Source organism: Falco biarmicus, chromosome W, assembly GCF_023638135.1.
Source record: "Falco biarmicus isolate bFalBia1 chromosome W, bFalBia1.pri, whole genome shotgun sequence".
Lineage (NCBI taxonomy): Eukaryota > Metazoa > Chordata > Aves > Falconiformes > Falconidae > Falco > Falco biarmicus.
Genome location: NC_079310.1, coordinates 18,047,610 through 18,060,534, shown reverse-complemented (window position 1 = coordinate 18,060,534; position 12,925 = coordinate 18,047,610). Strand labels below are relative to the sequence as shown.

Below are 12,925 nucleotides of genomic sequence, written 5' to 3'. Positions count from 1 at the left end.
AGCATCGGAGGCGCATGCCAGGAGGGTGTACCTGATCTTGGCAGTTATACTCTTAGAAGATGTTGGGGGAAAAAACAGAGAAGGAGCAGGGAAGACCTCAAAGAGCTTGAAAATTTCTTTGGAGGGAGAAACTGAGAGCACTGGGCTTCATAAGTTGTATCAGCTAGAGGTGTGGCAGGTGAGGAGGATGCCAGATGTTTCCACAGCCCTGGAAGAACAGCAGTATTTGCAGCTGGAGAGCCACAGGGCAATGAAATGCAGTGGTTTGTGTTAGAGGCCACTCCACAGAGTTCTGCTACCCTCTGCCTGCCCACCTCCAGCAGCACCCTGCCACAGGGAGCAGTGCAAGCATGTGTACCTGACCCCCCCAGCCTTCCCTCAGCCCCTTGCCCCATGCCAGTGCCCAGCCTGCTGGGAAGGTGGGGACCGCTGGGGGGGGGGCAATGAGGGATGCCAACTGTTACCGAAATCTTGGAATGAAGAACTTATCGACACCAATGTGATGTAGATAAGCAGACACTTCTTTATTGACGGCCGGGTGCGTGAGCGAGTCCTCTCACGATCAACGCACGCCAGGTCCCAAAATCAGATTCCATATACAGAACTTATTCATACATATTCATTAAGTATTCATGCATAACCATGATATTTCCTGTAAATCATTAACATATTCTCCTCCTATATCCAATTCTGCGCAGTAGAGCTTAGAAAGGTCTAGAAATGGGTCTGGGGTACGATTTGGGTAGGTGGTATATGAGTCGGTGGTCGCGATCTCCCCCTGCCGGAATTACCTCTTACTAAAGTTCACGATTTCTTGGCAGGCACCTACAAGCTGTTCCAGTCGACTCTCCCCAGTTCCCATTAATCTCATATTCTGACATTTCAATACACCTCTGCGTACAGAAAACTGGTTAAATACAAAGAAACCTTTCAACCCTAAAGTTATTACCTATGTTTTAACAATAGTTCCAGCCCCTTCTTCTAGCCTTGGTACAGGACGTACAGAAGATCTCATAACAACTTTTACTGTGTAGCTATAAGTTTCTTATAAAAAATTTTTTTCTTATCCTTCTATATTTTAATTTTATTAAATGGTTTTATAAAATCAATTAATCAATCAAATAAAGTCAATCAATCTTAACTTATTAACAAATCGATAACAAACTGCAGCATCAACTCCCCTTGTCTGCCTGCCCAGCCCAGTGCAGCATCCATCCAAAAGCAGTATAGTGTGCAGCGTGTGCTCACCCAGCAGGTGGCACAAGCCCCCACACTCTGGGCAGGCAGCACCAGGGAGGCCGGGAGCTGCTGAGGCTGCACCCAGACTTTGCCTACAGCTGGCCAGGGTACTGAGCACTGGACTGGCAAGGATGCACCACCCCGCAGAGCACTGAAACCACTTTCAGGCTGTCCCCACTGACACAAAGCCATCCCTAAGAAAGGAACAAGACTTGCCAGGAGACGAGGGCAGATCCCTAACCCTTCCCCATCCCCCATGCAGCAAAGCAGGCATTTCCTGGTGCCTGGTATACCCCCAGATTCCATCTGAGCTACAGGAGCACTGCTGGTGCTAGTCACCACAACAGAGAGGATATTACACATCCTACAGCAGCCCAAACCCACAGCCTACCTGTCCCGAATTCAGAGAGACACTACCAGCCACCTCAGCCCTGGGTCTTCTAGACCTTACGGCTGCGCTGCTCCGCCACCCGAGACCCGCTCGCTCGAGGTCAATGTACTGACACAGGTACCACCCACTTGAGGCAGCCTGGTGCCATGCTCTACAACTCCCCCACTCAGGAGCTCCCAGCTGAAATCTGGACCTGCCATAGCTGGGAGGGCAGAAGGACCATTCAGCAGTGCTGGAGCAGGGTGAGAGATGCCCTTACCTGAGGAGCTTGTAGTAGAGGAAGCGGAAGGCCTCCTGCAGCAACACAGAGAACATCACCCCAAATATCAAGAGCCCCTTCTGCAACGGCTCATCCTGGGGGTCGCTGACTTTAACAGTGATAAACCAGATGAGGGAGGAGAGCAGCAGCGACACCAGCCAAAAGAAAGCCCTGCAAGAGAGAGTGCACCTGCTGACACCAGCGCCATGCCTGTGCCCATCAGCACTATGCCTGCATCCCTCTGTGTTGGTACTAGTACTGACAGCAGTGCCCCAGCCTTGCTCACTCTCCTATCAGTCCCAGCACCATTCTGGTGGTACTGCTCTATTGGTACTGCTGCTGTGCCTGCACTCCTCTGCTGGTAAACAGAACTGGCACCTGTGCTCCTGCCAAGCCCACACCAGTACCAATACCACTGCCAAGCTCATATCCATGTCAGTACCAGTACCATACTCTACTGATCTCACAGTGGACCTGGTACCACTGCCCCTGCTGTGCACCTATCATAAAATCATTTAGGTTGGAAAAGACTTTTAAGATCAAGTCCAACCATTAACCCAGCACTGGCAAGTCAACCACTAAACCATGTCCCTAAGCACCATGTCTACACATCTTTAAAATACCTCCAGAGATGGTGACTCCACCACCTCACTGGACAGCCTCTTCCAGGGCTTGACAACACTTTCAGTAGAGAAATTTTTCCTAATATCCAAAGTAAACCTCCTTTAGCACAACTTGAGGCCATTTCCTCTTATCCTATTGCTTGTTATCTGGGAGAAGAGACTGACACTCACCTGCCTACAACCTCCTTTCAGGCAGTTGTAGAGAGCAATAAGGTCCCCCCTGAGTCTCCTCTTCTCCAGACTAAACAACCCCAGTTCCCTCAGCTGCTCCTCATAAGACTTGTGCTCCAGACCCTTCACCAGCTTCATTGCCCTTCTCTGGACACACTCCAGCACCTCTACATCCCTCTTGAAATGAGAGGCCCAAAACTGAACACAGGATTCAAGGTGCGGCCTCACCAGTGCTGAGTACGAGTACAGGGGGGACAATTACTTCCCTAGTCCTGCTGGCCACACACACTATTTGTGATACAAGCCAGGATGCAATTGGCCTTCTTGGCCACCTGGGCACACTGCTGGCTCATGTTCAGCTGGCTGTTGACCAATGCCCCCAGGTCCTTTTCTGCCAGGCAGTTTTCCAGACACTTCCCCAAGCCTATAGTGTTGCATGGGATTGTGGTGACCCAAGTGCAGGACCCAGCACTTCTTGTTGAACTGTTGACGCAGAAGGCTCAGACACAACTTATACGACCAATGTGATCAAGTTAGTGCCACTTTATTAATAGATTCACCGCAATTTATACTCTACAGGTGCTATTAATAGACCCACATCAATTTATACCCCCAGCTAAAAATACGCATGCTACACAGGCTTTGTTATGTAAAAGGTGATAGGTTAAAACTACTTGTTCACATGCTTCCATCTCCCCTATGATTGGTCCCGGTCTGGTGCCCACACGCTGCTCCCCCCTTGTGCGGGCATCCTGTTTTTTCTCATCTTTCTGTCCAACTCTCTTATCTCTCTGTGAATACACAGTTTCTTTGTCTTCCTTGGCCCTGCATATGTCCTTCACAACACTTGCAGCTTGCTACAGTTTCGGCCTGCTCGGCCTGCTATTACAACAAAGTTACTTGGTCTGGATTGCTCATAATAAGTCCATTTTCTTCTAGCCACTCTACATTGAACCTCATACAACTGGCATCAGCCCATCGATCCAGCCTGCCCAGATCCCCCTGTAGAGCCTTCCTACCCTCAAGCAGATCAACACTCCCCCCGCCAACTTGGTGTCATCTGCAAACTTACTGAAGGTGCACATGATCCCCTCGTCCAGACCATTAATAAAGATATTAAACAGGACTGGCCCCAATACTGAGCCCTGGGGAACACCACTTGTGACTGGCTGCCAACTGGACGTAACTCCATTCACCACCACTCTTTAGGCCCAGCCATCCAGCCAGTTCTTCGCCCAACGAAGGGTACTCCCATCCAGCCATGAGCAGCCAGTTTCTGTGGGAAATGGTGTCAAAGGCTTTACTAAGGTCCAGGTAGACACCATCCACAGCCTTTCCCTTGTCCACTAGGCAGATCACCTTGTCATAGAAGAAGATCAGGTTCATCAAGCAGGACCTGCCTTTCATAAACCTATGCTGACTGGGCCTGAACCCCCAGTTGTCCTGTACATGCCACGTGATAGCACTCAGGATGATCTGCTCCATAACCTTCCCCGGTACCCAGGTGAGGTTGACAGGCCTGTAATTTCCCAGGTCCTCCTTTCAGCCCTTCTTGGACATAGGCATCACATTTGCTAACCTCCAGTCAACTGGGATCTCCCTGGTTAGCCAGGACTGCTGATAAATGATTGAAGGTGGCTCGGTGAGCACTTCCACCAGTTCCCTCAGTACCCTTGGATGGATCACATTTGGCCCCAGAGACTTATGTGTATCTAAGTGGAGTAGCAGGTTGCTAACTATTTCCCCTTGGATTATGGGTGCTTCATTCTGCTCCCCATCCTTGTCTTCCAGCTCAGAGGGCTGGGTACCCTGAGAATAACTGGTTTTGCTATTAAAGACTGAGGCAAAGAAGGCATTAAGCACCTCAGCCTTTTCCTCATCCTTTGCCACTGTGTTTCCCCCAGCATCCAATAAAGGCTAGAGATTCTCCCTAGCCCTCCTTTTGCTGCCAATGTATTTATAGAAACTTTTTTTTATTGTCTTTTATGGCAGTAGCCAGATTAGTTCTGGTTAGGCTTTGGCCCTTCTTTTTCTCCCTGCATAGCCTCACAACATCCTTGTAGTCCTCCTGAGTTGCCTGCCCCTTCTTCAAAGGTCACAAACTCCCCTTCCCCCCCCCCCCCCCAACCCCCGAGTTCCAGCCAAAGCTCTCTGTTCAGCCAGGCCAGTCTTCCCTGCTAGTTCATCTTTCGGCACATGGGGACAGGCTGCTCCTGTGTCTTTGTCTTTAAGATTTCCTTCTTGAAAAATGTCCAGCCTTCCTGGCCTACTTTGTCCTTCAGGACTGTCTTCCAAGGGACTCTGTCAACCAGGCTCCCAAACAGGCCAAAGTCTGCCCTCCAGAATTGCAAGGTAGCAGCTGTGCTGACCCCCTTCCTTCCTTCTTCAAGAACTGAAAACTCTATCATCTCTTGATTGCTGTGCACAAGATGGCCTCTAACCATCACATCCACAAGTCCTTCTCTGCAAACAAGTCCAGTAGGATGCCTTCCCTAGTTGGCTCACTCACCAGCTGTGTCAGGCAGCTATCTTCCACACACTCCAGGAACCTCCTGGACTTTTTCCTCTCTGCTGTGTTGTATTTCTAGCAGACATCTGGTAAGATGAAGTCCCCCATGAGAACAAGGGCTAGCTGTTGTGAGACTTCTCCCAGCTGCTTATAGAATATTTCATCTGCCTCTTCATCCTGGTTGGGTGGTCTATAACAGACTCCTACCAGGATATCTGCCTTGTTGGCCTTCCCCCTGATTCTTACCCATAAACACTCAACCCTATCATCACCATCATCAAGCTCTAGACAGTTGAAACACTCCCTAACATACAGGGCTACCCCATCACCTCTCCTTCCTTGCCTATCCCTTCTGAAGAGTTTATAGCCATCCATTGCAGCACTCCAGTTGTGCGAGTCATCCCACCATGTCTATCACAACTATGTCATAGTTTTCCTGCTACATAATGGCTTCCAGCTCCTCCTGTTTGTTGCCCATGCTGCGTGCATTGGTGTAGATACATTTTAGCTGGGCTATTGTTCCTGCCACCTTTTTGGGAGGAGAAGCCCTAATTCCTACGTGACCATTCTCAGGCGCTTCCATGGTTTCTAACACATCAATAACCCTTGCATCTTTGCTGTTGAATGGATCTCCATCCCCTACCTTCACTGCGATGGCAGACCGAAGGACCTTGCTAGCACACCATCCCTCAGACACTGGTGTGACCCCAAGCTTATCTCTAGTGAGCCTGATTTTATCCCTTTCCCCCTTCAAATCTAGTTTAAAGCTCTTTCAATGAGCCCTGCTAACTGCCATGCAAAGATCCTTTTCCCCCTTTGAGACAGGTGTACCCCATCTTTTGCCAGCAGGCCTGGTGCCGTGTAAACTAACCCATGATCAAAAAACCCAAAATTCTGCCAGTGACACCAGGCTTGGAGCCAGGTATTGATTTGCTGGTTCTTCCTGTTTCTTCCCTCACCATCCCCTGCAGCTAGAAGGATAGAGGACCCTGTACAAGTACTGGTACCAGTGCTCTACTGACCCCATGCCATTACTGATACCAGTGTCGCTCTCCATCATGCCCGTGCCATGTAGTGACCACAACGATGCCAGTACAATACCAGTACTGGAGCCCCGGTTGTGAAAAGAATGGCACCAGTATGAGTACTGGTGTCCCCGTCATGCCTACAGCAGTACCAGTATGAGTGAGTACTGGTGCCCCTGCTGTGCCTGCAATTATACCAGTACAAGTATGGATATTGGTGCACCTGTCACATTCACAAGGATAGGGGCACCAGTACTGGTGCTCCTGTCATGCTCACAACCACACAAGTATGAATACTGGTGCCCCTGTCGTGACCACAACGGCACCAGCACTAGTCCCCTTGTTGTGACTCTGCCAGTACCAGTCACGTTCCTGTCACACCTACGCTGGTACCAGCACCAATACTGGTGCCATATCAGTACCGATACGAGCACCAGTGCCCCCTCCACGCCCACACCAGTACCCACGATGGCACCAGTGCCCCTCCCGCATCGGTACCGGCACCGGTGCGGGACTGATCCGGCGATGAGGATGATGATACGGAGCAGGTCGCGGGCAATGGTGAAGAGGAAAAGGCCGAGTGTCGGCCCGAAGGCGATGAAGGCGCACCCGAAGAAGATGGCGAGCGTCATGGCGACAGGACACGAGACCAGAGACGGAACCCAACAACTCACCTCGACTCCGCACCCCCCTCTCCCTCCCCCGTTTTTCCGGTTCTGCCTGACGTCACACGACGTGCGCCGCTGCCGACGGAAGGGCCGCGCTGGGCGGGGGCGGAGTCTGAGCTGGAGTGGGGTGAGGCTAGGGTCTGTTTTGGAGTGGCACGGCCTGCACCGGGGGGGTCGGGTCTGTCACTGGGGGGAAGCTGGGCCTGTTAAGAGGGGGGGGGGGGGCGACACACGGACGGTACAGCCTGAATCCCGGGACTCGGGCCTGACACGGGGGGAGCTCTTGGCCTGTCATAGGGGGGCACAGCCTGAAGTGGAGGGCTCAGGCCTGTCATGTGGGGGCTGGACCTGGTCGTGTCATGGGGGGACATGGCCTGCACTGGTTGGGGACCTTGTCTTGTAATAGGAGGGTGGGGACCAGGGTTTGTCACAGGGGACATGGCCTGCTTAAGGGGGACCTGATCCTGTCATGGGAGAGCAGGGCCTGTACCAGTTGGGGATCTGGTCCTGCGGGGGGGGGGGGGGGGGGGGAGCAGGGCACAGCCCGTACCAGGGTACATGGCCTGCACCGGGGGGGAAGAGGGGAACCCTTGGTCCTGTCACAGAAGGACATAGCATGCACCACTTGGGGATCTGGTCCTCTCACTGGTGGGCACAGCCTATACCAGGGGGCTCAGGTCTGTCACAGGGGAGCAAGGCCTGAACCCAGAGGAGCTTGGCCCTGTCACCGGTACCTTTACAGGACCTGAGCCATCTGGGGGTGCTCAGGCTTGGGTGAGGTATGGTGGCCATCCCCAAGGGTCCCTAGCTGCCTGTTGCCCAGCCACAGGCCTGCTTCAGTGCAGGGGGCCTCTAGTACTGCCCCCAGGCCCCCTGCAGCGTTTGAGCATGCAGAAAAGGGACCATGCACCCTCTGCACCCCCCACTGCTCTTCCTGTAGTGCCCACTCCACACTCACAGCTCAGGCAGCGCAGCCCAGATGTGGGGCATGGTACTGAGCGCTGCATACAGGGCATACGTAACTCATACAGAAATGAGACAGCACCATGTGGTTATAACTCTGAATTTCCCTCCAGCTGCATTGTCCTCTGGTGGGATTGATAAATAAGTAATATTGATTATATTGACTGGGAGCTTCGTGTGGCACTTAGCTTTATGTGGCCTGACCTGTTCCAAAATCACCCAGAGCCCTGCAAAACCCACACAGCTTGGCAACACAGCTCTTCCTGCCCTCACCCAAATGTCTCAGGCTGTAAATGTGGAGGTAATCAACCCAAAGAAGGGGCTGGAGGGTTTGTATTCAGCTCTGTGCAGCTCAACATGTCTCATCAAAATGTGTCTGTGATGCTCTTTGTGTGGTTGTTCCCCTCCAGCACATTGTTCAAGGATATTGAACAGAAAGGATTCAGAGATGAGATGAGGCACCAGAGCGATGAGAAAACTGGAGAAGAGAGCAGAGGTGAGAGGCTGCTGGAAGTTAATGTGGTGGTTTATCAAAGGGGTGGCAGCACACACCAGGACTGAAAGCACTTGGGAGAGATCTTCAGTCTGTCAAGCCAAGCTAAACAAATCTAAAGGTTGAAATTCAGTGGGAGAGGGGGAGAGGAGGGGACAGGCCCTGTGATCCTCAGCATGGGTTAGAGTAGGGAGAGGTGCCTTCCAGGTCAAACACACACCACCCCCATTGCCCAGCCTCTCAGAGCTTCCCTCCACCTGCATTTTTCTGCAGGACCACGGGGGAAGTAGATGGGCAGGAGGATGGAGAAAACATGAAGCTTTGCTCAACCATGAAAGATAGTCTCACATCTTTGGGGCAGAGCATTACCTGTGAACAGCAGCCAGGATCTCACTGCCAAACCACAGAATGTTCAGAGGGGGGGGAAAAAAAGGCCCTTGCAGCAGGGTGTAAACAGTTAAATGGACTAGTCTAAACCAGGAGGCTGGGCAGCTAATAGGAAAAAAACCATGGTGTGAAAGGGCTCTTTGTCCCAGCAGGAAGGCAAGGGCACACAGGCTGGACTCAAGGAACCCATCCTGATAGGAGTGCAGGGCAGGCTTGTTTGCAGTGCAGAGCATTGCTTGCTGGGACAGGCTCCTGCAGAAGAGGTGGTTTTACACTCTTGTTCCTTTTGCAGCCAGACAAACCCCTGCCTGGAAGGTGCTTTGACCAAACAACAGAACAGCTCAGCTGATGTACTGTGGAAAAGCAAGTAGGACCCAAGGAAGAGCTCCAGCCCTTGTGCAGTGCCAGCTCTGCAGGCCAGGACAGCTGTGCACCATCCTTCCCCTCCAGCATGTCCCAGGGAGGGAGGCTACAGCTCCTAGCAGGTCCTGCACCCCAGGAGAACAACTAAAAAATGAGTACCCCATGCAAGAGGAGCCCTTTTCCCTGCAGGAGGTCTTGGAGCCACAAACCAGAGGTGCTAGGCCAGGGGGAAGGCAGGAAGCTGGCAGCACCTGGGCAGGTAAGAGATGCAATTGCACCACTCGCCTTTTCTGAGCTGAGAGGTGTAGCAAAGCAAAGCAGATAACAAAAGCTATTCCTGCCAGCCACTTGCTGGGGCAATGGCCCAGCATGAGTTATGTTTCCTGGCAGCATAAGGCTATGCTTTTAGAGTGTTATTCATTGGGTAGTGTGGGACAACAGGGCTTGGCACACATCAGCTATGACTTCAGAAATTCTATTTTGTGCCACAGTAGAAATTGGCTATTGCATTACATTAGTAATTTTTGAGTCAGGGAGTGCAGGGGCTGCACACAGCACATGCACTGTAGCCTCCCCATTTCTGCCAGGTTTGGAATTGATGTTTGAAGTGAAGGACCACATGCCCCTATTTGGCAGGCACCAGGTTAGTTGGTTAAAACATTGAAACCTAAAATGTTTTCATAATGATCTTTAATTGCAAAGCAAGTAGTTGACATTCACTTCTCACCTGGGAGCCATAGATTGACCTTGGCAGTTTGACACACAATACTCTGTTCACACTGCTGATCTTAACTCTTCACCATGTAGATCGCATGCCCAGCTTCTCAGCATCTTGTGTTAGAACTGAAATTTGTGCTCCCATATTTATTAAAAACTTCACCAACTGGAAATAAAGCCATCATTGCTTATCCACTGATAAGCTTCCACTTTCTGAACAGGCAGGCCCAATTACCTTCTGGACATTACTTATTTTTTACTTCATGTCCTACAATTCCTCCCTAAAAGGGAGTAAGTGGTGTTCTTCCTTTCTGGCGACTAGTGCCAAAGGAGTTGAAGTATGCTCCTTCCTTTCACCATTATCTCATTTCTGGAATGCTGTCATGATTTAACCCTGGCCAGCAACTAAGTCCCACACAGATGCTCACTCACTCCCCCCACAGTGGGATGGGGGAAAAGGATCAGAAGAGTAAGAGTGAGAAAACTCATGGGTTGAGATAAAGACAGTTTAACAGTCAAAGCAAAAGCTGTACATGCAAGCAAGACAAAGAATTCATTTACTACTTCCCCTCAGCAGACAGGTGTCCATCAATCTCCAGGGAAGCAGGACTCCATCACACATAACAGTTACATGGGAAGACAAGTGTCACAGCACTTCCAAAACTAGCCAGCTGCAACAAGGTCTTTTACCAATCACATACCAAGTTAACTTCAATAAGTAGTTAACACACCTTGCCCTAGCACAGCCACCAATCCTCCACAATGCCTCAAAGGTCCATCTAATGCTCATGCCATTTCTTCATACTCTTCTGGCCAGTCCTTCTGCTGCCTTCTTCTTGCCTCTCCTACCACCAGAACACTCTTCCTCTCGTCTTCTCTTTCCCTTCTCCCCACTTCTTCCACATCTCTCTTCCTTGACTGCTCCTCTTCTATGCCCCTTAGAGCTATTTAAACACTTAGCAGGAAACAGCCACAGCTGCACCTTATCCACATCATCCAACCCACTGCCCCTGAAGCCAGCCCACAGCTGTATATTATCAATGTTAATTAACCCAGCTTCATTCCTCTACAGACAAGCACCATAATGCTGAATGTCCCTCCCCTCCTTCTTCTTTCCCCAGCTTATATACTCAGCATGACATCCTATGGTATGGAATATCTCTTTGGCTATTTTGGGTTGCTTGTCCTGGCTGTGCCCCTTCCAATTTCTTATGCCCCTCCAGCCTTCTCGCTGGCAGGGCCTGAGGAACCAAAAAGTCCTTGACTTAGTATAAACATTACCTAGCAATAACCAAAAATATCAGTGTCCTATCAACATTGTTCTCACACTAAATCCAAAACACAGCACTGGACCAGCTACTAAGAAGAAAATTAACTGTCCCAGCTGAAACCAGGACAAATGCTTTAGTCAAACTCAAGATAATGCCAGTAGTCCGACCTTGAATCACAGCTCTGGGGATGCCTAGGGCAACTTCCCAATTATGTCAATTGTCACAAGCACACTCTTCTGAGAAGTTGGGTATTGAATTCACTCTAAGCCTCCAGATTCACTCTACACCTCCGTAAATAAGCTGTGATACTACTTGCTATCCTGCTGACTACGCCAATTTGTTGAGGATGGAGTGACGCACTTCACTCATAAGAGAGAAGCAGCAATATGCTTATTGGTATGCAACAGAGATTTAACCAAGTTTGATAGTAAATGTGACAGTGGTTTAACAAGATTTGATGACAAGGTATACTTGATTATTTACTGCACAGATGACAGGGTCAGACAAAACTGTCAGGGAGACCCTCCTGTTGAGTCATACATAAGGTTCAGAAAGGACCCCCTTGCATTCTAAACTCCTTCTGAGAGGGGAGTTTAGGTGCAGCTAGATCCAGACTTAGTCTCAGACTTGGTCAACGGTTTATATCTAAAGGCTTATATGTGCACAATCAATCCTTTATACCACTTAGCTAAGATTTCAAAATATGGCATGCTATTAATCACTTACCGAGAATCTGTTGTAGCAAGGAATCTCTCAGCCTTGAGGAGTAACTTTGAGAGGCATCCCTCAAGGGGAGATCTTGTCATGCAACCCGCTGCCATGCAGGAGAGTTCAACAGGCCCTGGGCTGTCCACTATTTATGGAGTAAGATAATTGACTTTTATAGTCATATTTGCATACTGACTACAGAAGTCAGTTTCTTTCAAACTTGACTTGAGTTGGACCTTGACCAGCACTGTTAGGTGAATGCATTGTTCAAATTAGCCCTTGGCTATTGTGTTGTTATCTGTCTCCCCTAAATACACTTTGAGTTGGATGCAGCCATTGTGACCAGACACATCCATTTCAACTGCCACTGGTGGTTATCACTTGAGCACTGTTACAGAAACAAAGATCAAGATGGGGGGGGGGGGGGGGGGGGGGGGGGGGGGGAAGCACATCACCACAGGCCCAAAGCAGAGGGAAGGACTAGATCATTACTTTGGGCATCCCCAAGGAATCCAGCCTTTTTTGGTGACAGCGATGAGACATATCCTGCCATTCTTTGTGTTGGAGAAAACACAGCAATCCAGAAGGAAACTTCCTGAACGCTTTGGAAATTGGCTGCCTACTGCATTTTAATATTTGCTAGTTTATACAGCTTTCCCTCAGGCAGCCGTTCAGTGACTGGTAATAGAAAATGCAACTAGTACATGGTGTAAGCAGCTAACCACAGACCTGGAGAAGACCCTAGTAAGTAATAGTGCGTGCATGTATGGTCACATGGTTGTATGCATGCTCAGATGGCATCATAAACATGAACCATGGAAGCAGACTCCATGAGAAGATCAAAGACCTTGTGGCTTCCCCAAGTGCCAGGCAGGTAACACGCCAGTGACATATCTCTATCACTGCACTTGAAGAGGATGGTCAGTTTGAACTGAGCTTGAGATTTGAAGGTTTTCTGTGCATCCCAAGGAGGTGATGGAGATGTGGGAACAGAGCCCAAATGTTGTGCATTATTGCTTCCAGCCCATCACAGACGCAGAGGACATCCTTATGCTGGCCATACCCACCCTGGACCCAAGACCCTGCAGAACCTCCTGTGCAAACTGGGTGGAGACCCCCCCACCATGTCTCCCTGTGC

At 50.1% G+C, this 12,925-nt stretch overlaps 1 protein-coding gene and 1 long non-coding RNA gene across 4 annotated transcripts in view; one reads left to right on the top strand and one right to left on the bottom strand.

Annotated features, from left to right (window-relative positions):
• Positions 1-6,885, bottom strand: part of LOC130141990 (gamma-secretase subunit Aph-1b-like) — a 53,140-nt gene extending 46,255 nt beyond the window's left edge. The window contains exons 1-2 of the mRNA XM_056323392.1: positions 6,716-6,885; positions 1,890-2,060 (exon numbers count right to left, since the gene is read on the bottom strand). Coding sequence (XP_056179367.1) covers positions 1,890-2,060; positions 6,716-6,849 — 305 coding nt within the window. The 5' untranslated portion in view covers positions 6,850-6,885. The remainder of the gene's footprint in view (positions 1-1,889; positions 2,061-6,715) is intronic.
• Positions 6,886-6,891: 6 nt separating this feature from the next.
• LOC130141998 (uncharacterized) lies at positions 6,892-12,907 on the top strand. Of its 3 annotated transcripts, XR_008819245.1 has the most exons (4): positions 6,892-7,012; positions 8,259-8,344; positions 9,021-9,350; positions 12,811-12,907. It is a non-coding gene; the product is annotated as an uncharacterized LOC130141998 (long non-coding RNA). The 3 variants fall into 3 exon arrangements; XR_008819243.1 differs by lacking the exon at positions 12,811-12,907 and having other exon boundaries at positions 9,021-12,206; XR_008819244.1 differs by lacking the exons at positions 6,892-7,012; positions 12,811-12,907 and adding an exon at positions 8,026-8,149 and having other exon boundaries at positions 9,021-12,206.
• Positions 12,908-12,925: the final 18 nt, after the last annotated feature.